This window comes from Fistularia commersonii, chromosome 1, assembly GCF_037954325.1.
Source record: "Fistularia commersonii isolate RoL2024-O1a breed Wild chromosome 1, RoL_Fcom_v1.0, whole genome shotgun sequence".
NCBI lineage: Eukaryota > Metazoa > Chordata > Actinopteri > Syngnathiformes > Fistulariidae > Fistularia > Fistularia commersonii.
This window is the reverse complement of record NC_141284.1, coordinates 5,773,150-5,798,203: the sequence shown is the minus strand read 5'-3', so window position 1 is coordinate 5,798,203 and position 25,054 is coordinate 5,773,150. Positions and strand designations below refer to the sequence as shown.

Below are 25,054 nucleotides of genomic sequence, written 5' to 3'. Positions count from 1 at the left end.
CCCCATCAATGAGCAGCTCAGAGGTCGTTTATTACATAGTAATAACCAGGGCCCCCAGCTACAAGGATCAGTTGTGATTCATGTCTGGAACAGACAGGAGACAGCTTATCAGACTCCAAAACTGAGCTCCGGGTTGTTCCTGAAAGATCTACGGCGCCTTTTCTTGAGTTCACTGGGGGCAAAACATGTAGCTCTGCAAGAAGTGCGTCGCAGCAAAATACGCCCCCTTGTCGAAAAGTACCAGCAACCCCGCTACGAAGATCAGATAGAGATAATCGAGGCCTCTGATTGGATCAGAAAATGAAGAAGGTTCTGAGATCCAGACCCTTCATGTATAAGTCATTCTGTAATACAACGTTATATACTGCTAATAAGCAGCCGGCCGGTCTGTTTCAAGTCCAGGTCAGGTCAAGAGATGGAGGACTTTTTTTTTTTCCAAAACTTATTTTAGATTAGCATTTAGCTTAGCTAGAACAAAGTATCTCTTTAATTTTTTTTTTTTCTTTTTTTATTTCTGGATGAGCCAAATTTGCACCCCATGCCATCTTTAAGAGTATTCCCCATTGATCATTCTCCTTTCGAGCAAAACCAGGTCGAACCGAGACTTGCTTACTTCCTGTTTTCCCGCCAAGACTTTAAATATATTTTATGTACAGCGAGGCATGAGCATTGCAGGTGGAACCGTCTTGAAAGAGACCTCAGGAGAACCAGGTGGAAAAAGAACCCTATGAGGACGTGGAGCTGGGGGTAGGAAACAATGGTGCACTGAATTAAAGATCTCCAGGAACACTCCCACACAACACACACCAATTTTAGCATCGGTTTCAGAGGGGGCGCTTATGTGTGTATGTGTGTGTGTGTGTGTGTGTGTGTGTGTGTGAGTGTGTGTGTCGGAATTGAAATCCAATTGGGTTTCCTGTGTGACATTCTTGTGTTGGCCTGGCAATATAACGCAGCGGCTCACTCACTCACTCACTCACTCACTCACGCTCTCTTTCCCACACACACACACACACACACACACACACACACACACACACACACACACACAAACACACACACAAACACACTCGAGTGCGGGCGGAGGAAGTGGCAGTTACATATCTAAATGTGCTCTGGTCCTTTAATTTCACAAAATAACCCCACACAAAAGAAAGAAGGTGATGCAAACGTGCACACCCATGTGCACGCTCCCATCATGACAAACCATAAGGTTCATGTTTTGTCTCATGGATTTAGAACTCATTCACCGACTATTTCTTTTAATTGCTTCTTTTCCCCGTTACATGTCTCAGCGGGAGCCAATCACAGCTGGCGAGAGGCGGGGTTTAACAGGGTTTTACAGGTCACCTGTCAATCATACGTAGGCATCTAATTGTCCACACTCTCATCCACGCTGTCACTGGACCTACTGAGGAAGGCAGAGAACCTGGAGGGTTATTATGAGAACACGGAGAGAGAACCCAGATGACAGAATTTTTTTTAATTTTTTTTTATGTCTAGGTATTTTTGTATCTCATTACCTTTTTATTCATTTTATAGTTTTGCATCACCTGGTCTTCCTGACCGTCAGATGAACCCTCAGAATTATGGCGGATCATGACTTTTTACAGCCTTATTACACAGGGTCACCCGCCATACACACACAATGACCTCCATTTCAGTGGTAACGGCCTGAGAAGATCATTTACAGATGAAGATGCATGAAGATGCAGTCCCCCCCACATCTGAGGTCAAAGGTCACAGGTCAAAGGTCGGTTTGTTTACACCCATGTGTGTTCAAATTCAAATTTACAAATTGCACCACTGGGTTTTTTTTTACCTTACTGTCAACCCTGTGTGTGTGCACGTGCATGTGTGTGAGGGTACTTTGGCAGGTCGCTACATGTCCAAACTTTCCGAGCTCAAGGTCGTGGGTGGGTTTCGGGGCACGAGTCCGACTGATGGCGAGCTGCAGGACCTGCGTTGACATCATCACGCAGGTTTTTTTTTTGTTTTGTTTCGCTGTTTTTATCCATCGTTTTTTTTTTTTTTTTCCGCTTCCTGTAGGCGTCAGAAGGGCGATGGGTTCAGGGCGCTATTGCGTCCTCAGCTGGTAGTCTGCAAGACAATGGAAGCAAAGGTCACACAGAGGTCACACAGAGGTCACACAGAGGTCAAAGAGCTCAATGGAGGTTATACTATTTCCGCACACTGAACATTCTACCAGCAACACATCATGCCGCTGACTCGGCAACCCATCAACCCATCAACCTGACAACCTGGCAACCTTGTAACCTAGCAACCTATCGGGCCTGCACATTCATTATGGTCCCTCCATGTTTGTTTCTTGTCCGGGAGTGCAAAGGTATTAGAAATTGATCGATTGACTTACAAAACTGCAAAACAAGCATACACACCGGGTCTGACGGCACCTGACAAAACACCTCCACTGATTGGATAATGAAATGCAAACAAACGGGCTACTTTTAAGGAAGTAGCACCTTGGCTCCATGCAGCCGGCCAAGCATCCTTCTACCTTCCTACCTCTGCGCCGTCACCACCGTGACCCCCCCGACCCCCAGCCCTGGACGGAAAACACCCTGGAATGGCGGAGATTGATTGAAAACATGAGCCGTGATCTCATCATGAGGTCATCGGTGGATGGACGGCAGATGTTGCCCGGGACGCGTGCCACCAACGCCGCCGTCACCGAGAATCAATCCCACTTTTGGAACACGTCCTTCCCTCACCCTCCGTGAATTAGATCAGCTGGACCTTTATTGATCCCACCACATGGGGACTTTGCAGATAAATAATCATGTGGGACTCCTACATTTCTAAATAGTAGAGTAGGGTTATAAAGATGTAATTACACACACGTTAGCAATAGATGTATAGACGTAAGGAATACATTTATTAAGTACTAATTACAAATCAATATCTGTCTTTAGATACTGCGTGAATCACATCCCATGTCGCTGCTGGATTTATTTTTTTTTCCCCATTTTTCACCCACATTTCATCCGAAGCCGTCGTCGAAATAAAGGAAAAAAAATACCCAATTGGGCTCCACGTGCGCTTCCTCTCCAAACGACATTTGCACTTCATTTGTAACCTGATGTTATAATGGAAAATATCTGGTCTAAATCAATGACTTTTTTTTTCCCTTCGCCGTATTGATCGGTTGCACCTGTTTCCTTCCCTGGACGTTCCAGCATGTTAGAACCTGGGCAATTTTCCGACAAAAATGCTGATGTGATAATTGCAGGGGGCTTTGAACAGAACATGTTCCCGTCCGTCCTGGAGGGCGGAACATCTGACCTTCTTCACAACTGAATAATGTCATTTTGTAAACAGTTCATCATAAAAATTGCGCAAAGTCATTGTAATAAAGTTGTAATACCAGTGTAATAACGCAGACATTTGGCGACTTCAGCTTTAAAGTGATTTAAGTGCAAAACACAAACCCATTGAAATACGTGTGCGTGTGTGTGTGTGTGAACATGAAGTTGTGTTGAATTCAGCGTTTTATGACCTGTGTATCTTGGGACAGTATGGGTTAGCTCACCATTTGCACTTCCTTGCACGCTAACACACACAGGTGTGCGGTGCACACACACACACGAATTGACGGGATCCCACGCAGGTTAAAGGAGGGACAGCGGGCCGGAGATCAGTGCGGACCGACCCGTCGAGCATGTTCCAAAGCGGCACTCAGCCCGCCTAAAGAACACAAGCTATGATTTCTACAATGATAACAATAACACAAACACAGTCGCACCGACACACACATGGCTTTTGTTATGGAAACAGGGCTGTGTGTGCGTAAGGCTGGGCCGGGGGGCGGTGAAACTATTCGCCCCATAAGCTCGTCGTGTCTGGATTTCATTTGCCTTAAATCAGATCTGCTTCAAGAGCAATTAGAGCCAGGACCCATTGCAGCGGCGTGTTTCTGAGGGTTGCCAAGGGCAACCGGGGGGGGGGGGGCACTCGGGAAACAAGCGCACAGCTGTACAGTAGAACGTGCTAGCATACCTCCAGGTCAGCTAACATGTGAAAGTGAGTTTACAGAAATTAGCTGCCAAATTCTGTTAAGCGTGGGCTGCTCTACGCCAGATACCATATGTCGTTGCTGAAAACACACACGTATGCAAGCACACACACACACACATACACACACACACACGCACTGTGCGGCTACATTTACGAGGGTTTTTCAGCTCAGTGCAGCAAACCTTTGCAATAACTGGATCCTGATGAGCGGCCGCAACAAACACACAAACACACATTCTGTCACAATAAATGGAAAACACAGTCTTCAAATGCAAAGAAAGGAATGCTGTTGGATACTTTCTAAAAAAAATTATATATTAAGTTGAAGGCCAGGCGGGTCAGCTGTCGCCCAGGCTCTCGTTTTTCCTCCCACAGTTCAGAAACAGCCATTGAGGACTCTAAGATGCCTGTGATTGACAGCTGACTACTCCGGGTAAATCTCGTCTCTCCCCAGGATAGGCGATTGAGATAAGAGAGCAATGATAGAAAAAAATTTAACTTATAGTTGTATGGTATAATATGACACCGTTATTACTGTTATGATTGTTGCACTGTTATTACACTGTCATTACATGTTAATACTCATTTATTACTGTAAAGTGTAAAGTTCAGCTGGGCTGCAACGGCGAGATGGAAAATGAGGAGGTGAAACATGGCGAAGCGTGTGTTCAAGCTGAGATCAAACCAGGCTAACTCGGAGGCATTTTCCGTCTGACCCCATCTCAGTGTATCCGGATACCCGTCACGGGCTAGCCCCCCCCCCAAAAAAAAATATGCTGGATAATTATTAATCATAAACTGCATTTTGCTGGATTCTGAAGCCGACCAATTCATTTTCGGAATGGCGAAGGGTCAACTTTTGCAGTAAACCATTGAAAAATTTGCTTTGGGAAAATAAAATATGTGAGTTTAATCCTGTCAAATTCAAGCAGTGAACATTTTGGAGACACCCTGGGGTTCCGCTGATCTGTGCAGGTTTGCGTTCCCGGGGGGGGGGTCCAGGCAGGGTCAGGCGTTAATTGGCGGCGATTGGACAAAAAAAAGAATATATTTTCAAATTCATGGAGGAACGGCCCTTTAAAAGCCGTGAGAGTAAATTCAAGGACCTGAGAGAAGGTGCACTTCTATTTCTCCAGGAAACTGTTAACGTCACGACCGCGGACTTTGTTGAGCATCGCATCCGCAAAGAGGGCAGTGCAGAGCTCAGAAGGCGGCGGTCCGTGGTTCTACCTGACACAAAGTTGTCTTCTTCATCTCGGTTTCTTTTGCAAAGCATCACTGCACAAAACCGCCCCCTTACAGCCTGCGATGATACTGCGCCATTTGCTGCATTTAGCTACGCAACAAAAAACGCTTTGTCTAAACGCGTTTTTAACCCCTCAATATTCCCCGCCGACAACTTCAGGAAAACACTGCGCTGTTCCAAGCCGCCGGGATTCGGGACGACCTTGAGCCGAGGGGAGAACGGCATACCCCCGTAGGCCGAGGTACTTCCTGCCGCAATCCGAGCTTAGCGCGTCTGTGTGTGTGTGTGTGTGTGTGTGTGTGTGTGAGGCATGGTGTGTTTTCCAACTCACTCCAAAGAAATAGCAGTCAGCTGGATACAAGCAGAGGCTGTGATTCCGAATCGCCATGCACACCCACACACACAAACACACACACACACACACACACACACACACACACACACACACGCATTCAAACCGCTGCCTCCAACCTGCCGGGTCTCAGGGCGCAGCCAGCGGGTCTAGCCACTTGTGTGTAATTACAGTGTTGCGAGTCAATGGCGAGAGCCAGACAATGAATGGACGGCGATCCCCCCACCACCACACACACACACACACATACACACACACACACACACACCCGGCTCACCGAGGCCTGAACTACAACCATCAAACGCTGGTTTCCTATGAGGCTTCAGAGCGAGGGGGGGGGTATGATGAAAGGGAGGGAGGCGGGCAGCCGACGTCCCCTGGATGTGGTAATGGACGGGTTCCGCTCGCGGCTAATTGCTAGCTTGGCGTTTAAAGAGGGTCCCGAAAAAACCTCACGGGAGGTCTTTAATTTCAGCCGCTGCATACGCCCCTCTCCTCGCTCCGAGCCGGGCCACGCGTGCAACATGTGTGTATGTGAGTGTGTGTGTCCTCCGCGGGACACACGCCGTACATGTGCGCCACTTTGATATTATCTCCCGGCTACACACTTCTATCTTTGTGGGACATTACAAAAGAAAAAAAAAAAGAAAAATCAACCGCCACATGTGGTGCTCAAAGTCCTCACGACCCAGAGGGAAACCGCAGATTCATCGGAGCGGCGTCACAGAGACACACACACACACACACACACACACACACACACACGCTTCTGCCACATGTTATCAGTAGCAGTTTTGCCAGTTAGGTTGGATCGTACACACACACGCAAACACACATTAATACATGCGCACACACAAATACAAGCATACGCGCACATACACAACGTGTGTGTATGTGTTAACGGTGAACTCAGTTGCAAAAAAAACAAATGATGGAACATGGCTACCGGAGGAGGGGGGGGGGGGACGTGGAACCATTCAAACCAGGCATGCCTGAGGTCACACGGGGTCAAAGTGTGACAGTGAAAAGTCGTACATGATGTTGTTAAGATGCATTGACCGGACATTCTTAGCACATATTCGGACTAATAGACACACCAAACCCGCAGTTCTCATCACAGCGGCAAGAACCAATCCGATCAAGTTTAACTGAATACAACGGGAAACAGACTTGGGTGTAGTACCTCCCCAGACCACTAGGTGGCGCCAGTCTGAATACATAACATTATAATGCATGTTGTATATGTCAATCAACTGGTGACCTGTCCAATGAATTAATAAATGTAACTTTATGTAATACTTCTAAAAGGAATGATCATTTTGTAAACAGTTCATCATAATATTGCGCAAAGTCCTTGTAATAAAGTTGCAATACCAGTGCAATAACGTAGAAGGTTGGCGGCTTCAGCTTTAAACTGATTTAAGTGCAAAACACAAACCCATTGAAATACGTGTATGTGTGTGTGTGTGTGTGTGTGTGTGTGAATATGAAGTTGTGTTGAATTCAGCGTTTTATGACCTATGTATCTTCGGACATTCAGAAAATAGGAATTTTTGCCTGTTTTCGATCGGGAGGCGACTTCGCGTTCGACTACTCTTATTTCACTGGATCTTGTCAAAAAAAAATGGAGAGCCGTGGAAAGAAAGGAAAGGCAGAAAGAAAAAATCCAGGCTATTTGTCTGGTGGGTTCCGATCAGCCGGTGCAGAATTCCCCTTCTCCAGAGCGAGCATTCCTGAATCATTCCTTGGCCGCCAGTCCTGGCAGCCGCCGGGAGACCGGAGCGAACATAAACATTGAGGAGCGGGGCCTTCTGCACGTGGCTCCCCGAGGGGAGGGGTGCATGTGTGTGTATGTGCGCGTGTATATGTGTGTGTGTGTGTGTGTGTGGGGGGGGTTCTCGATCTTCGTCATTAGCCGACCAGCGAGCCACACGGGATCGCTAGCGTTTAAAAGCCTATTTCACACTCATTTAGCTTTTTCTTTTTTTTTCCCCCTCCGAAGTTAAAGAACACGTCGCGTTCACAATGTCAACGACGGAGAGAAAGATAAACACTGTTTGAATTTTTTTCAGATTTTAGGGAAAAGCCGATATCGTCTGGGCTTGATTGTCATTCGTCAGCTGGACGTCAGCATGAGTATTAGCGTGTAATTACAATGTCATAAATACACCTGTGGATTCAAAAGCAGACTATGATCACATTTCACAATCGTTCATCAACTTACTAAATCACTAATCACCAATCACAATCATGGGGTTGGGGGCGCTGAGCCAATCCGGGATGGCGAGAGGTGGGGTTAACCTGGGCCGGCCAAATGTCAATCATATATCTGGTTTTCAAGGTTTGCCTGGGTTCTACCCAGGTTCTCCGTCTTCCTCCCGCAGTCCAAAGACAGCAGTTTTACTGAATGAAGGGATTTGATGGACAGGTGGCGAACCCCGGCTTAAACCCCGCCTCTCGGCCCAAGGTCCATTGTGATTGGCTCAGCCCCAGACCTCAATCCCAGGGTTGCAGAAATGGCAGAGAATAAATGAATGAATGGTCGCGGGGGCGATCCCCACACTCTTTGGGAGACAACCTCATCCCACAGAAGATTTGTAATTATACGCTAATAAATCTGTTACAAACCACAATAAATATCAAATTGTATTGCAATGATAATAACTATTATCAGTCCGTTTCCCATAGCAACAAGGGGAACCACTGGAGAACAGCTCAATGATCCACCTATCATCTGGCGGCCCCAAAGCACAGCTTCCCCCTCTTTGTTTGGGGTGGGGGGGTGGAGCCAATCCAAGCAAGGGGCGGAGCTTAAACTGAATCAGTCACCTGTCACCTGTGGGGTTGGAGCCAATCCCAGCTGGCGTTGGAAGCGAGGGGCGGGGCTTAAACTGAATCAGTCACCTGTAACCTGGGGGGTTGGAGCCAATCCCAGCTGGCGTTGGAAGCGAGGGGCGGGGCTTTAACTGAATCAGTCACCTGTAACCTGGGGGGTTGGAGCCAATCCCAGCTGGCGTTGGAAGCAAGGGGCGGGGCTTAAACTGAATCAGTCACCTGTCAATCACAGGGAATGGCAGCTGCGTGGTCTCCACAACAACCAACAAGGCTGGGATTTTTGTGGATTGACGCAGAGGGTCCGGATGCCAGAAGTCCTGATCAACGTCACGCCAGCCCAAAGACTGTTCAGGTTACCATGGCAACCAAGCTATGTGATTAATTGACTCGTTTGAAACCAAAAAAGTGAAGAGGACAAAGACCAAGCAGACATGGTAGTCCGGAGCAGGGTGTAGGTGTGTGTGTGTCTGTGTGTATGTGTGTGTGTGTGTGTGTGTGTGTGTGTTAGATAAAGAATGTGTAAATTCATTTGCAGCTTGGTTTAGGTTCAGGTTTAGGAGGAGGATACTGGACCAACAATACTTCAATGAATGCCCTTCCTATAAAATGTGTGTGTGTGTGTGTATGTATGTGTGTGTGTGTGTGTGTGTGTGTGTGTGTGTGTGTGTGTGTGTGTGTGTGTGTGTGTGTGTGTGTAAATACATTCCGAGTTAGGTTTAGTTAAGGATGAAGAGCCTGGACCGTCACTGCATTGATAACTATACACACTATACCAATGGAGCAAGTGTGTGTACATGTGTGTGTGTGTGTGTGTGTGTGTGTGTTTGTGTGTGTGTGCAGGATGCTACCACTTAGTCTCATTGTTCAAATCAGAACTTTTATGCGCAAATATATTTCTTTATGCAAAATAAAATCCAGTCAACCTGCTCATTCCCCTCTGTTGTGCAGCCGGTGTTTAGCCTGCGTCACGGCGCCAACTCCCCGACCTTTGACCTTTGACCTGCCGTCTGGAATGTAGCGCAGACACAATAGCGCGAAGGGGAAGGTGCAGCTCTGTCGCTTCCTCCAGGGCCGAACAGGGCGACCCCGCGTGAGCGCCGTGATCTATGGCTTCCTGCGCCGCTGTGCACGAATACACACACTTGCACGCACACACACACACATTTGCACCGCCATATTAAAGCATCATGTGCGCGCGCTGCTCGCACGCATGCGTCGATGTCCGTCGAGCCAATCAAAACATCACTTTGCAGAAAACAAACCCGCCTCCTGATTCCGGACGGCAATTTTAAGGACGGCCCTCGCCCGGCGAACGGGCGCCGCGCAACGTCCCGATCACGCCAAGAGGAAGCGTGCGCTCGACGCGCATGCGATCAATTCGCAATGAGACATTTCCCTTCATCAAGAGGCTTCGCCAGAGTCCAATCACGGCGGCCTGCCAGCAGTCTGTTGCCAGCAGAGGCTGTTTACGTTGTTTCGGGGCGGAAAACGGCGCCTTGGAGCACCGCAGTGTTTTCCCGACGTCGTCCGCGTGGTCCTGTTTTTTTTCCCATCGCTTTTTAACGACTCCGCGTGCAAATTTTGACGCAACGGCAGAACAGACGTGGGCCGGCGCCGCCAATCATGACCTTGTTATCCTCCGCATGTCCGCGCTGCAGCACACCTGACCGCTGGATCCTTATCGAGAACCCAGATCTCAGAGGAACAAACCCAGGAATATCTCGGATGGAACCGACGGAACGGAATGGGGGAAACAAGGGGTGACATGCTGAAGACATGGAGGAGTTATACGCTTCTGATTCCCATTAAAGAACTGTCAGACGCGTGTGTGTGTGTGTGTGTTCGTGCACTGTGATGTGGAACACATGCTGTGGGTGCACGAATGGTGTCCCACAGGAGGGACTCACCTCTTTTTGTCCCCACAACAAAACGTATTGGGGGGAAGAGTTGGAGCCAGCCCAGGGTTAGTCTAAGGTTAGCTTCAGCTAAAACTAATGTAAGATTAAGATTAGTTTAAGGGTGCTTTAAGGTTCGATGAAGGTTAGATTAAGGTTAGTTTGGGGTGGTTTAAGGTTCGATGAAGGTTAGATTAAGGTTAACTTAAGGGTGGTTTAAGGTTCGATGAAGGTTAGATAGCTGTTAGTTTGGGGTGGTTTAAGGTTCAATGAAGGTTAGATTAAGGTTACAAGGTTTTATGCTTTGTTTAAAATAAGGTTACTTTAAGTTATATCAAGGTGAGGTTACATTTAGGTTAGTTTAAAGCTACATTAACATTAGTATAAGATTAGTTTGAGGTGGGGGGGCAGAGTGATTTTCAGACACAATATAAAATTTTAAATTATAATAGCGGGGTGCAATCGATCCACAATCAATGGACGATTAATTGATCTTCTTCTTCTTCTTCTTCTTTCGGCTTTTCCCTTCAGGGGTCGCCACAGCGAGTCAACTTTCTCCATCTAACCCTATTCTCTGTATCTTCCTCTCTCACACCAACTACCTTCATATCCTCTCTCACTACGTCCATATATCCTCTCTTTGGTCTTGGTTATTATAAGGGTAGTTTAAAGTAAGATCAAGGTTAGTTTTAGGTAAAGTAGTTCAAAGTTAGTTTAAGGCTAAACTAATGGAAGATTGAAGTTTAGATTTTAAGCTTTAAGTCTAAAGTTATATGAATGTTTGTTGAAGATTGAGATTACTCAATTAGGGTTATACTAAGGTTAATTTGATTTAGTTAATTAGGTTTGCTTTAAACCTAGTTTAAAGTTGGATTAAGGGCAGTTTAAAGTTGATTGTTATTTTCATGACAGTTAAAGGTAAGATTAATGTTAGATTAAGGTTAGTTTAAGGCTTGATAAAGGTCCGAATAAGGGTCATTCAAGGCTAGATTAAGGTTTGATAAAGGTTAGTTTAAGTTTAGTTAAAGGTTAGATTATGGTTTGTCTAAAATCAATTGAAGTTAGATTAAGATTAGCGTAATGTAGGATTAGGGTTAGTTTAAGGTCAGTTTCTAGTTAGATCAGTATTCGATCAAGGTTAGTCAAAAATTGGATTACGGTTACTCTTAAATTAGAGTAAGGTTAGTCTAAGATTAATGTAAGGTTCATTGAAGCTTAGATTAATTAACAGTTGGATTAGATTAGATGAAGATTACTTTAAGGTCTGACTGAGGTTATTTTAAGGTTACGTTAGGGTTATTGAAGGTTGGTTTGAGGATACGCGTCATCATGAGCGTCGGGACGAGGGGGTGAAAGAGGTTCTTACCGCCATTCTGCGTGATGTATCGCACCCACGGCAGCGCCTGGTAGCCGCTCTTCTCGATGATCTTCAGGTAGCGCACCTGCGGAGAACGAAGGGGGAGGAGGTCAGCTCCACTTTGCAGACAGCTGCTCACCACCCGCGGACCCTTCCACTACGCCGATGACGCTCCTCGGGGTAATTGCTCAAAGATGGCCTGATGCCGTTCACGTGTGTGCGTGTGAAAACCGGCGGCGGCAGGTGCCAGGCAGATGTGGAGCGCAGGGGCGGGACTCGGCTACGGGACTATCGTTCCAGGGGTCGGCGCCGATTAACGGCCATTAGAGATTTCCAGAAAGACGCAGATGTCCGCCTTAAACTTCGATCCCACACACTGTACGCCAACCTTTGCAGTAAAAGTACCTCCAGCCACACAAACATAGCATTTTATCCTTCCTACCTGCAGTAGGAGGAGAACTTCAAGCCTTCCGAAACCTAGTTTCTCCTTGATAAGAATAAACCCCAGCACCCCTCTGGAGAACATCCCTGTTCTCCAGGTTCTCCTGTCATGGTTCTCCGGGTTCTCCGTCTTCGTCCCACAGACCAAAAAAAAGTGTGCATGTTCACTGAAGACTACATTGTCCAGAGGTGTGAATGAAAAGGTGAATGGTTGGATGGCTCCATCTGAGGCCCTGTGATTGACAGCCTAGGTTAGGGTTGGGCAAACTCCGGCCCGCGGGCCACATATGGCCCGCCGGTCTTTTTAATCCGGCCCGCCAAAGATTGGTACAGAATCCTTACTTGATGTGAATGATTGGATCAATGAATGTTGGAGCTCAAACAGGAGATTATTTCCTTTTTGGAGCTACTTGAGGAGACTTGTGAATTTTCCTGAGCTGAATGACACAGATAGGCTTTGGGATTTAGCCTTTACTGTGGATGTACTGATACACATGAATGAGCTGGACGTGAAGCTACAAGGGAAAAATCGGTTTGTGCATGAAATGCAAGCAAACGTCGAAAAGTTTGCCCACCCCTGGCTTGAGTGAAACCCTGCCTCTCACCTCAACGACAGCAGGAGAACACGGGGAGCGTCTTATTAAAATCCTCTTCCTTTTTTGGTCATTGTACCAACCCATTCATTCATTCATTGTCTGGACCGCTCAGGGCCACAGTGGGGCTGGAGCCAATCACAGCTGACATTGGGGTCAAGAGGCGGGGTTTTAACTTCGACCTATCAATCACAAGGCCGCGTGTCGAAACATCCGACCGTTCATCCTCTGGTTCACAGCTACGGATGGTTTAGAGCAGGCGTGTCAAACTCATTTCCACCGAGGGCCACATCAGCATCACGGTGGCCCTCAAAGGGCCACATGGAACGGTAACAGTATAAATGTGACTAATTTATAATGTCAGATAAATGCAACTACTCCTTGATGTTAAATAACTCTGAATTTATAAAACATTCAAATCCAAAATGTAACATATGCATTCCTATCTTTCTTGAAACAGCCTTCCATCTGCATCAACGAGTCTCCTCCTGGAATATCATTTGATTATTTTCTCGATTCCGCTTGTTGGACATGTCATTGATGTGCATACACTGCGATCTAATGGCAACCCGTCACTTTGCGGGTAACATGATCAGCACGAGTTGTGGGAAACGTAGTTTATGGTCAATGCACGCGTCTGATGTATTTCTTTTAAGCCAATCAGAGCTTTTAAGGCGTTCTGGTGGGCCACAGAAAATGACATGGCGGGCCACATTTGGACCGCAGGCCTTGAGTTTGACACGTCTGGTTTAGAGTCTGTGGGAGGAGGACGGAGTACAATGAAAAAATTAACTGTTGAAATACAACCATCTCTTTTAGACACCTACTGTTCAAACCTCCCATTCCAATTCATGTACCGTAATTTCCGGACTATTGAGCGCACCTCAATATAAGCCGCAACGACTAGCCGATTGCTATCTTGGGCTTCCTCCTGCCCACTAAAACCGTGAAAGTCGTCTTCTTCAGTGTCGGAGTTGAACAAACTCAGAATTTCCCGGTCATTTCATCGGTCTGATGTGACGAGGATAAATGCCAACAAGCTTGTCCATATATTAGCCGCATCGTTATTTAAGTGAAAAAAGTCGCGGCTTATCGTTTGGAAATTAGGCTATTCATTGCACCCTCTTATCCACATCTACTGATGTTTTCCTTTTCAGCCGATCTGGAGAACTTTAGAGGAACACGGACAGCATAATCACATAGAAATCAGTTTGGGAGCTTACGCTGGGCACGGACTGCACCAACTGTGTTGGACAAAACTATACGGTCAGGCGCTTCCTTCCCGCCATCCAGCGCCGCCATTTCAAATTTATCAATACGGCGGCGGCGCCCGGCTTTGTTTTGGCCGAGCTTGATATTCCCGGTGGAGGTGAGAGATTATCCCGACAGACGATAGGTTTTAATAACCCGGAACGTGTGATTGTTTGGATCGGCCCGCTGAAGCACGACCCCGCTTTTTCTCACAGGACCCGGTGGGGGGGGGTTACACCAGAAACCTAAAGAAATTAACAAATAAATCTCTGGAAAGAACTGGCGCGTCGGAGTTTCACTTGGAAGCGACACGGAATGCGCTCGGATTTGTCTGCGTGCGCACGGAAGACACACAAACGCACGCCCGCACACGTTGATTGCATAATGAAGCCGAAGCGTGCGTTTACACATCACGCCGAATCGCACCTCGGCGGAAGCGGAGGGAAGGCGACAACTATAAGGACCCCCCAGTGAGTGTGTGTGTGTGTGTGTTGGTGAGGTCTCTGATGGGGTGATGGGAGGGGGTCGACAAAATTAACGTGGATGTGAGTGCCGGGGAGTGGCGAGACGGGGAAGGACAGGAAGTGCTGCAGAGATGAAACGGCGCGAGCGGTCGGTCACGGAGGGAAGGGGGGTATCGGGTTGGGGAATGGGGTGATAAGGGAGGGGGGCTATGGGGGGGTGATAGAGGAGGAGGGGCATTAACATCCTCCCATAAGTCGTATCACATCGATCTGATAGGTTTATCTCTTCCATATGGGCCGCGATGATTTTCAGCTTTGGGAAATGAGGTTCCTCTTCACCAGATGAAACATCCATCCGTGGCGTCAGCGGCGGGGCCAAGAACATGTCTATGCCCCGCCCGCTCGCACACACACACACACACACACACACACACACACACACACACACATACACACACACACACACACGTGCACCTATAGTTCGGTTCTGATTTGAAGGCACGGGACTCTTCTGAGCATCATGGTGTAGCATAGTATAGTATAGTATAGTATAGTATAGTATAGCATAGCATAGCATAGCATAGCATAGCATAGTATAGTATAGTACAGTATAGCATGGATAGAAAATGGATGGATGGACTTTTCCATTTGTTACTTATATTGATCTATATTATTTTATATTATATTATATTATATTATATCACATCATACTATATTATATTATATTATATCAAGGATTGGGCATGAGCACAAGCGTGCAAGTGTTGGCACGTCACGTGATTTAAAGGGGTGACATTGGCAGTATAGTATAGTATAGCATAGCATAGTATAGTGTAGTATAGTATAGTATAGTATAGTATAGTATAGCATAGTATAGTATAGTATAGTATAGTATAGTATAGTATAGTATAGTATAGTGGGGACAGAAAATGAATGGATGCACTTTTCCATTTGTTATTTATATTGATCTTTTTCACTGATTCTTTTTCATACAAGTACTGTTTGTAGAAAAAAAAAAACTTCCAGGACGTTTTTGTGAATGTTACCGATATGTATTTAATTAAAAGAGAAAAAAAAAATTGTGTAACATCTTGCTGTGTACATATCTGATGTTATAACGTGGACAACTGCGACTTATAGACAAGCGCAGCTTATATCCGTACACATAGATTTATTTATTTGTGCAGAATATATTCAGGTGCTTAAAGTACTCTATGCAAGACTCGGTTCGAGGTAAAAGTACTCCAACAAGTACTCGTGGTCTTTTCATCTGCTTTGGTGGATTGCCCGGCAAACGGTGACCGTTTAAAGATTATTGTGATCATTTTGACCTAACCTAAACTAATCTAATCAAATCTAATCTGATTTAAAAAAGTAGGTTGAATTTGTAACAATGGGAGAAAATTTGGAGGGATAGGGAATATTTTGGTAAAAATTGTTTGTGAAAAAAAAAAAAAAATTTGAGATATAATTGGAAGAACTTGGGAAAAATATTGGGGAAAAATTAGAAATGTGGAAAAATTGCTAAAAATGTGGAGATATAATTAAAATATATTTTGGAAGTGTGTGAATAGTTTCCATATTTTCCAAAGATTTAATCCACAGAACCAATCAGAGTTACATACAATAAGCTTTATAAAAGAAAAAAAACAGAAGTAAATATAAAAACAAATTAGATTGTAAATATCACATTATATGAGTCTCAGTTAAGAGAATGCATTCTGAAATAATTCACATACTTTACATTAAACTTCCTCTTCTCTGCGGATTCGACGGGTTTAAACTTTGAAGATTCCACATGAATGTCAACACACACACACACACACACACACACACACACACACACACACACATACTTAAGCGGCGTGTGCCCTTTAATAAGAACAGCCTGCTGAAGCACCCCCCTCCCCCCCACTCACCACACACTCTGAGGTATCTTTGTGTTGTTTATGTGTGTGTGTGTGTGTGTGTGTGTGTGTGTGTGTGTGGTGGCTGTCGGGACCCCGGGGGTCTCACCTCAAGCCACATAATAGCTCCTCATCACCAGTGATCTTGCAGTAATAGCAGGCCTGGCGGCGGCTAATGGTAGCATCTCTCTAATGACGTCTCCATTGATCCGGACTACTGCTGCTATTTTAGGGAAGCTGCGGCTTCCTCCGCACCCCCACCAACCCCCGACACCCCCTCTTTACAAGGTGAGCCCTCATCACTTGAGAGGGGAGCGCGCCGCCGCTAAATTGAAAGCTGCGACTCTGCGCTCCGGTTTCACGACGGGTCGACCCCCAAATTGACTGCCTGCAGTTTATTTTTATGCTTCTCCTTAACCCGACGGCGAGGCCACGTCGCCTGTCACCCACTTCCTCGGGACCCACAACCTGTTGACTAAACCACAACCTTCAAAACAGGGGCGGGGGGGAATCTTACATCCCTGTTATTGCTTATTATACTGTTATACACATGTAATAACCAGGCAACAGGAATGCTAGCATGAAGGGGGACGATGTGTTGTTTTTTGCAGCAATAAATTGAATATAGGCAATTTATGTAGCAGTCAGTTGGCAAAATACACATTAGCAGTACTGAATGTTTATTTGTGAGTCGCCGCTCTGCAACGACCCTCTGCAACGCTTTCAGTGGAATTTTATAAGAATTGCTTTTTTTTACTGCCAATTTTTCCTTTTTTTCTTTTAAGGAAACTTTACCGAAGATGATCGGTGTTACGCGCTAAAGCCCTTTAAGGAATTCAAGTCCAAGATGGGATTCAGGATAAATCGGGTAAAAGAAGAGCGAGCCAAAAGACTTAAAAGGAAGTACAGAGTAGTTACAACGATACTGTAATTTTAGGATGATCCATGTAGTTTTATCGCCTCCTATCCACTAGGGGGCGATAAAAACAAACACCCCGATGATGCAGATCGTAAGATGCGGAACCGTCGGCCTTTCCAAATGTAGGTGGGGGTCTATATGAATGTATAATTAATTGAGAGCCATTTAGTATTTTCGACATATAGTAAATTAAATATGTCTTACTTTTAATGCGACCTCTGGCGGTGCATGGATTTGTTCGAAGTGCCGCTTTATGTTTGTCCGTTTCATCGATGCGATTTTATCATTGCATATTAGACATACCGCAGAGCCAAATGTAAATTCCGTTGTCCACACAGCCTGGAATGCACGGTTATCATCGTCTTTTTTTCTTTTCGCCATCTTTTCCGTTACAAGGGTCAAACCAAATAAACTAGTTGACCATCTGATCGAAATTAATTTCTTCACCGTTACAATGACCAAGACGTGCTCGGAAGCTATTGGTTCGCGACCCGACCGACGGGTAAATCGGTGAAATTTACCATCAAAACGAATTTTTGTTTACTTTAAAATGACACAGTATTATGAAGAAATATCAAAAGTGTTTTAAAATCAGTTCCAAACTGATTTTTTTTTTCAACTCAAAATTGTCATATATGTCAGCCATATATGGCTCGCCAACCATAGGTTCCCAACCGCCGCTATAGAACGATATTCAGTCTAAGGGGCGGGGCTTCCGCCGGTTCACCTGTCAATCATACCCAAAGACATCCCACCGTTTCCCCCCTCATTCACACCCACGGACAATTTCGAGTCTTCGATGAACCTGCTGGGTTAAAATTGGGATTATATTTTCATGAGGGAGATTTTCAAAATAAAAGCACAACTCCAACGTGCTCATTTTTTTGCCGGAAGTACACAAAACCGACGTAGGTGTCAATCGCGCGGAGGCTAATTTAAAAACTTATGCTAACACAGTTAAGAGGAGGCCTGATTGCTCAGATTATCATGGATTACATCCGTGATCGGGGGGGATCTTATTGGTGAATTTCATAGAAACACTCTTCGGTAACGACTGAAGATGTGACGAGTCTCTCAAAACGACTTCGTCTTTTCATGAAATTGGACATCAGAATAATCGTGTTTTGACGGGAGAGAGATTCCGAGGATTTTCTCTTTCCGTGGCTTTCAAAATCAGCTGATTTCCAGGACGTCCACAAATACGGTGCCGAGTCTATTCCCTTTACAGCAGCGACATCTAGCGGCCGAATCCGGAACCGCAAGGCGGCGAGGTCTCACCTGGATGCCCGACGTGGTGAAGTAGGGGATCTCGAACTTGACGCTTATTGGCGGCTTGCCCTCCTTGTCTTCCGCCTCCACGCTGGGCAGACCGAAGTGAGCTCGCATCAGATACTCCTTGCCCCCCTGAGGACCAAGAACACCGGCGAAGTCAGCAGGAACTAGAAATATACAAGTACTACAAAGTACTATACACGGTACTGCTGCAAGCAGTACACCCAGTACTGACACACCTGGGAGATGGTAGTAAAAATACCAGGTTCATACCTGCTGTGAAAATGTCACAAGATTATATTTCAAATGAAAGTAGGTAAACCTCCTGAAATTAAATAAATCAAACCTTTAAGTTAAAGCATGCGTTACGATCTTATTTCAGATAAATTAGCATTAGATTTAATTGGATCTAATTCGCATTAGATTAGAGCTAATTAGCATTAGCATTAGCATTAGATTCCAGGTTTTTTTATTTATTTATTTATTTGTTTACTTGTTTATTTATTTATTTATCTTTCTAAATTTTCAATTCATTTTCAAATTAATTTTCAAATAATTTTATCATACAGTTTCAAATGATTAATTGTTTGCTGATTTTTTGATTTGTGGCTCATTTTGAATTTTTTTTTTTTTTTAGAATTTTCAAATAACTTTATTTTGTTATTTTATTTTTTGAATATTTTCTAATTTGTTGAGAAATTTATTTCCTTTTCGTTCATTTTTGAGGTAGTCTCGCAAAATGATCAGCGAATATCGTGATATGGTTTTGGAATTTCATTGAAAATTTTAAGTTTTTTGGGAGGATAATATTATATACTTATTCGTCTATTTTGTGGCAAAATCTTGCGAAATTATCAACCAATTTTCAGATTTCACAGACTTCTATCAATAACTTTTGGGTGATTTATTTCACTTTTTGCAGATTTTCAAATCTATTCATTTGGTGAGTCATTTCTTTTTGAGGTACAGTCTCGTGAAGTTATCAGCAAATATCCAGCTTTGGAAATTTCATTGCAAATTTTTCCCCCCATTTTTTTATTTTAATTTTAAGGGCACCGGGGTTTCAGGAAGCTGGACTTACGGGAAAGGACTTGATGGACCAAACGATCTCGCTGTTCTCCGGGATCCACTTGACGTTCCCCACCGTGGTCTTGAATTTGGGGGAGTCGGCGTCAGTGGGGACCGGGATGTGGATCTCCACGTTGTTGGCCGTCGACCTTCTCTTGAACTGGCTCTTGGCCTACATCGGAGGGGGGGAGAAGGGTGATTGTGGCCCCCAGGGATCTCCCGGGGGCCACAATCGGCAGCCGGCTTACCTTGATCATGTACTCGATCCGGCTATGCGAGTGCTTCTCGATGACGGACTCGATCCAGATCAGGGGTTTGACCTGCGGGGGAAGGAAACACACCAGGATCCGTTTGTGTTGCGTTCAGAGTCTACATTCGGACGCCGTCACAACGAATTGGGTCACAGCTGCTGTTGAGTTCATTAAAAAGACACGTGCGCACCACAGGGTGCCAAACCAGGCCTCTTGCACGTTCGGCTGGACTGGGGTGTCGGCGCCGGTGGGCCGACGTGCACGTACATGTGTGTTAAGGCGGTAGGACATGAGCTCGAACTCCCCGTCCGGGGGGATGAAGGAGATGGTGCGGTCGTTCTCGAAGCGGGAAAGACGGACACACTGGTGGAATTTCACGTCCTCCAGTTCTACTGATTTGCTCTTGCCCCCTGCGAACAGTACACACACACACACACACACACACACACACACACACACACACACACACACACACACACACACACACACACACACAAACACACACGTACACACACTCACACATACATTTACTGATTTACTTTATAGTTCATATCCCCTTTTAACCCCACCGTCCACCTGCTGTCCATCTATGTAGCTCATTATTTCTTGCATTGCACCCTTTTAACTGAAAAAATATCATTAATGCTGTATAAAATCAATTTAGCTTAAATAAATTCAGATTTTTTTAATTTAATCTTGTTAAGGCAATATCAAAACAAAAAAAGTTATATTCAGTTACTATCAATTAAATGTATTAAAATGGAATTATGTTAAAATTAATTAAAAATTGAATTAAATTAAAAGTTAATATTAATTTTTGATTATCTTTGTTAATTTATTTTTTTATACATCAATATTATATTATATTATATTATATACCTATAAAATATCAAATACTTTCTCTATTATATTATATAATACCGTATATATTATATTAAATTTAATCTGAATATATGTCCAGTAATATGGATTATATTAACACTAGAAATGCAATGTAATAAAAATGATATGAAGTTCAATTTAATTGAAATTCAGGATACATTTTTAAATGTGATTGAATTTGTGAAATATTAAAAACGATTTGTGAAATATTAAAAACAAAAAAAATAGAATTCAATCACATTTAAAATTAATTTGTCATTTGCTGGAAAAAAAATTACAATTGAAATATGTAAAAATGAATTGCATTGTATTAAATAAAAGAAAACTGAATTTCAATCAATCTACTGAAAATAAGAAAAGTCAAAAGGGAATTATGAAAAAATATTAAAGCTAAATTAGATTAAATACATTAAGTTAAAGTAAAACTTAAAAGGGATGCAGTTGAATATGGAACTAACCGTATGAGCTGAAGGGCTTTGGGATTTAAAAAAAAAAAAAAAAAAAAGCACGCGTTTCGTTTGACTCACGTCCAGTGTTCTCAAATAGAACTTTGTCATTGAGGCCGAGCCGGAGTTCCGGCATCCCGGACAGGAACACCCTCATCTTGATGGAGCCCACGATCTCGCTGCACAGGACATTACCGTTGGCGCTCACCTGCGGCGGGAAAACCGACGGAGGTGGAAGGGGAGAGGGAGACAAGTCAGACGTGAGACCGTGATTGACGGCTGTCTGTTAAACTCCGGAGAGCTCCTCACCAGCAGGTTGACCGACTCGATCACGTCCAGGAACACCTCGTTCTTCCTGTACTTGATGCCCTCTGACCTCCAGGAGACAGCGTTGGTGACAGTGGCGGGGGGGCGCGGGGCGCCCATGTCCAGCTTATGGCCCTCCTGAGTGATGTACCTGCAGGGGGGGAAGGGAAGGGTTAGTTATGGGGGGTGGGATTTGGGGTGGGGGTCGGCGGACCGGCGTCTTACTCCTGCAGGATCTTGCTGTCGGTGGTCTGGGGGTAGCCGAAGTCCATCAGCTCATCCAGAAGCTCGTAGATGATGACAAAGTTGTCCCTGATGCTCTCCTCCTCCAGCTCCTTGAAGTACTCAGAAAAAACCTGCCCGGCACGAACAAAAAACTCCAACATCACATGTCACATGACCGGCAGAGCCGAAAACACAGCTACCGTAATTTCCGGACTATCGAGCACCTCATTGTAAGCCGCACCGGCTAGCCGATCGCTATCTTTGGCTTCCTCCTGCGCAGTAAAACCGTCAAAGTCGTCTTTTTTGGACCCAGAATTTCACTGTCATTTCATCGATCCGATGTGATGAGGATAAATATTTTAGCGGCGTGAAGCTCGTTAGCCCCCCCCAAAAAATCCATATATTACCCCAGATTGTTGTTTAAGTGAAAAAAGTCATGGTTTATCGTCCGGAAATTACGGTATATAAGGGGTGTGTCTTGTCCGAGCTGTGTGCGCCTCAGGAAAAATAAATCCAAGGTATTAAAAAAAAAGTTGCAAAAAGGCTAAAAATAAAAAGGCTTGCAGGGCACAACAGTTAAAAAAAAAAAAAAAAAAAGACTCGTCATGGAAGCGAATGAGGATCTACGATGACGACTAGGTTATTACACTGAGTTACCTGGATGGCATAATTTCTAGCATCTGGGTTATATCTAATGTCATGAGGTGAGAAATAAATATAAAGATAATTCAACGCAGTAAATGTCGCTTTCAAAGTCATAAATTTGCAATTGGGTGTTGTTTTATTCCATAAATTACTATCAGGATGCAATCAAGTGAAAGTCATTAACATCTGGAGGAGGGGGTCATGTGACTCTGTACAGCCAATTGATTGGTCAGATGATTTCACGTCACATTTCTGCTTTCAGTCTCCATGGTAACACAGCCCTCAGAAAAAGCCCCTTCACCCAAGGTCAAGATCGAATGTCGTCACGAAGACCGCGGCGAGGAACCCACCTGGATGATTTTGTAGAGGAAAGAAAAAACCAGGGAGACGCAGGCATTCTTCTTGGACGTCGCCACGACTGGGGGAGGGAGGGGGTCAAGGTCATTGATTATCTATTTTTAATTGATTTTTCAATTTAGCATATTGATCATATATCACGGAAGTTGTAAATATTGCGGGTGGGGGGCAGAGTGATTTTCAGACACAATATAAAATTTTGAATTATAATAGCAATCGATCCACAATCAATGGACGATTAATTGATCTTCTTTTTCTTCTTCTACTTTCAGCTTTTCCCTTCAGGGGTCGCCACAGCAAATCAACCTTCTTCATCTAACCCTATTCTTTGTATCCTCCTCTCTCACACCAACTACCTTCATATCCACTCTCACCACATCCATGAATCTTCTCTTTGGTCTTCCTCGAGACCTCTTGCCTGGCAGCTCCAATTCCAGCATCCGTCTACCAAGATATCCACTATCCCTCCACTGTAAATGACCCAACCATCTCAGTCTGGCTTCTCTGACCTTCTCTCCAAAACATCTAACATGTGCTGTTCCTCTAATAGACTCATTCTTCACTCATCCTTTCCATCCTGGTCAATCCCAAAGCAAACCTCAACATCTTCATCTCTGCGAACCTCTAGTTCTGCCTCCTCCCTTTTTGTCAGTGTAACTGTTTCTAGTCCATACAGCATGGCTGGTCTGACCACTGTCTTGTACACCTTTCCTTTCATTCTGGCTGATAGCCTTCTATCCCATAGTACCCCTGACACTTTTCTCCACCCATTCCAACCTCCTTGAACATGTTCCTCTCCTTTCCAGCGCATTCCTCCACCTCTCTAGATTTTCCTCAACCTGTTCTCTGCTACAGATCACAATGTCATCTGCGAACATCATGGTACATGGAGATTCCTGTCTAACCTCATCTGTCAGCCTGTCCATCACCACTGAAAACAAGAAGGGGCTCAGAGCCGATCCCGAATTGATAAAATTCATACATAAATAAAAATGAAGATTAAAAAAAAAAAATATCAGGCCAGGAATGAGCAGGAAAATAAGAAAAAAATAACAAATAATCCAAAGTTCCAGAGAACCAAGTGAAAATCAATGAGAAATAACAAGAAGCCACTTATTAAAAAAAAAACACAACTAGATATTGGTCAGAAAAAAAAAAAATCAATCAAGAAAATCATAATAAACTAAATTAAAATCAGATAGAGTTGGAGTTTGGTGGGGTGAAGCAGTCAGGAGGCCCGGGGGGCCCCCGAGGTCCCGGTCCCCCCCCAGGGCAAAGGATACGATACAGGTTGTTGTGTTTTATCCACATAAATCGAACCCCTCCGTGTGCCAGGATGGGCGACAGGTTGCCTTCCTCCTCCTTGTCCATCATGATGGACATGAAGTGCTCGATCTCCGACATGTCCACATCGCCGCGGTAGTTCCGACATATCAGCACCTGGGGGACACAGGGAGGCCGCCGTCTTTCTTTAGGATATTTTTGTAAATAGCACCCCCAATGTCTAACCAAAGCAAAAGGTGCCAAACTGTTAATGCGGCTATCAGGGTTATTATTTCAATTAATAAAAATGATCAGGTCAAAACCCATTTGCTTTATTTTTTTAAGTACTGTGTAATAGTTTTTATTTCTGTGTAATAACAACAAGTTTGTGGGAATTTTTTTTTTTTTTTTAATTTTCTCCCCTCTTACCCTGCAGTCTGCCGTCTCGGTGTACACGTCTGCATACATGCACTCTCATCGATATATCGTGATTGTTTGCATCTCCCTGTTTATGAATTACTCATTGATTCTGGGAGGAACTGCAGGAAGCAATGAGCAAAACCGGCCAGCGTGAAATTAAATCAGAGAAGCAGTTTCAATGAACCCATTGTAATAACGCTGTAATAACGGTGTAATAAGTGGGGATTAACGTGAAGCATCAGTAATAACCATGTCCTTTGATCTGTTGCCTTGGAAAGACGTCCCAGAAAAACACACAATTGTAATTAAGGCGCAAAATACACGAAAAATTCCGATAAAATGGGGAACCCGACCACTCACCTTCCCCTTCAGATCCAACACGTACACGGCGCTCGCGGACATGACTTCCGGTTGCGGTGTGACAAGAGGGGCTCGTGACGGCTGCGGAGCATCCGAGATCTGCGCCGCAAGCGCGCGCGGACGGCCGGGCGATGCTACTTCCGGTTTGATTTCACAATAAAAGATCTCAGAATAATTCGGGTTTTTTTTCATATATTTAGAGGAAATATATGATTAAAGAAAATAAAATGCGTTTCTACACCATTTTTATTTGCTCTCGATGGT

The 25,054-nt window shown here is 44.6% G+C and overlaps 1 protein-coding gene across 2 annotated transcripts; it reads right to left on the bottom strand.

Moving 5' to 3' along the window:
• Positions 1 to 1,101: 1,101 nt before the first annotated feature.
• LOC147237254 (AP-1 complex subunit mu-1-like) lies at positions 1,102 to 24,844 on the bottom strand. Of its 2 annotated transcripts, XM_086145982.1 has the most exons (12): positions 24,791 to 24,844; positions 24,031 to 24,187; positions 22,741 to 22,808; positions 21,746 to 21,876; positions 21,524 to 21,671; positions 21,296 to 21,422; positions 20,154 to 20,296; positions 19,884 to 19,955; positions 19,649 to 19,807; positions 18,574 to 18,699; positions 11,730 to 11,805; positions 1,102 to 2,100 (listed from the first exon to the last, which is right to left on the bottom strand). In XM_086145982.1, exons 1-12 carry the CDS (start codon positions 24,830 to 24,832, stop codon positions 2,078 to 2,080), a joined length of 1,272 nt encoding a protein of 423 aa, XP_086002108.1. In that variant the 5' UTR covers positions 24,833 to 24,844; the 3' UTR covers positions 1,102 to 2,077. The 2 variants fall into 2 exon arrangements, with proteins under 2 accessions (XP_086002108.1, XP_086002116.1); XM_086145990.1 differs by lacking the exon at positions 24,791 to 24,844 and having other exon boundaries at positions 21,746 to 21,875; positions 22,739 to 22,808; positions 24,031 to 24,153.
• Positions 24,845 to 25,054: the final 210 nt, after the last annotated feature.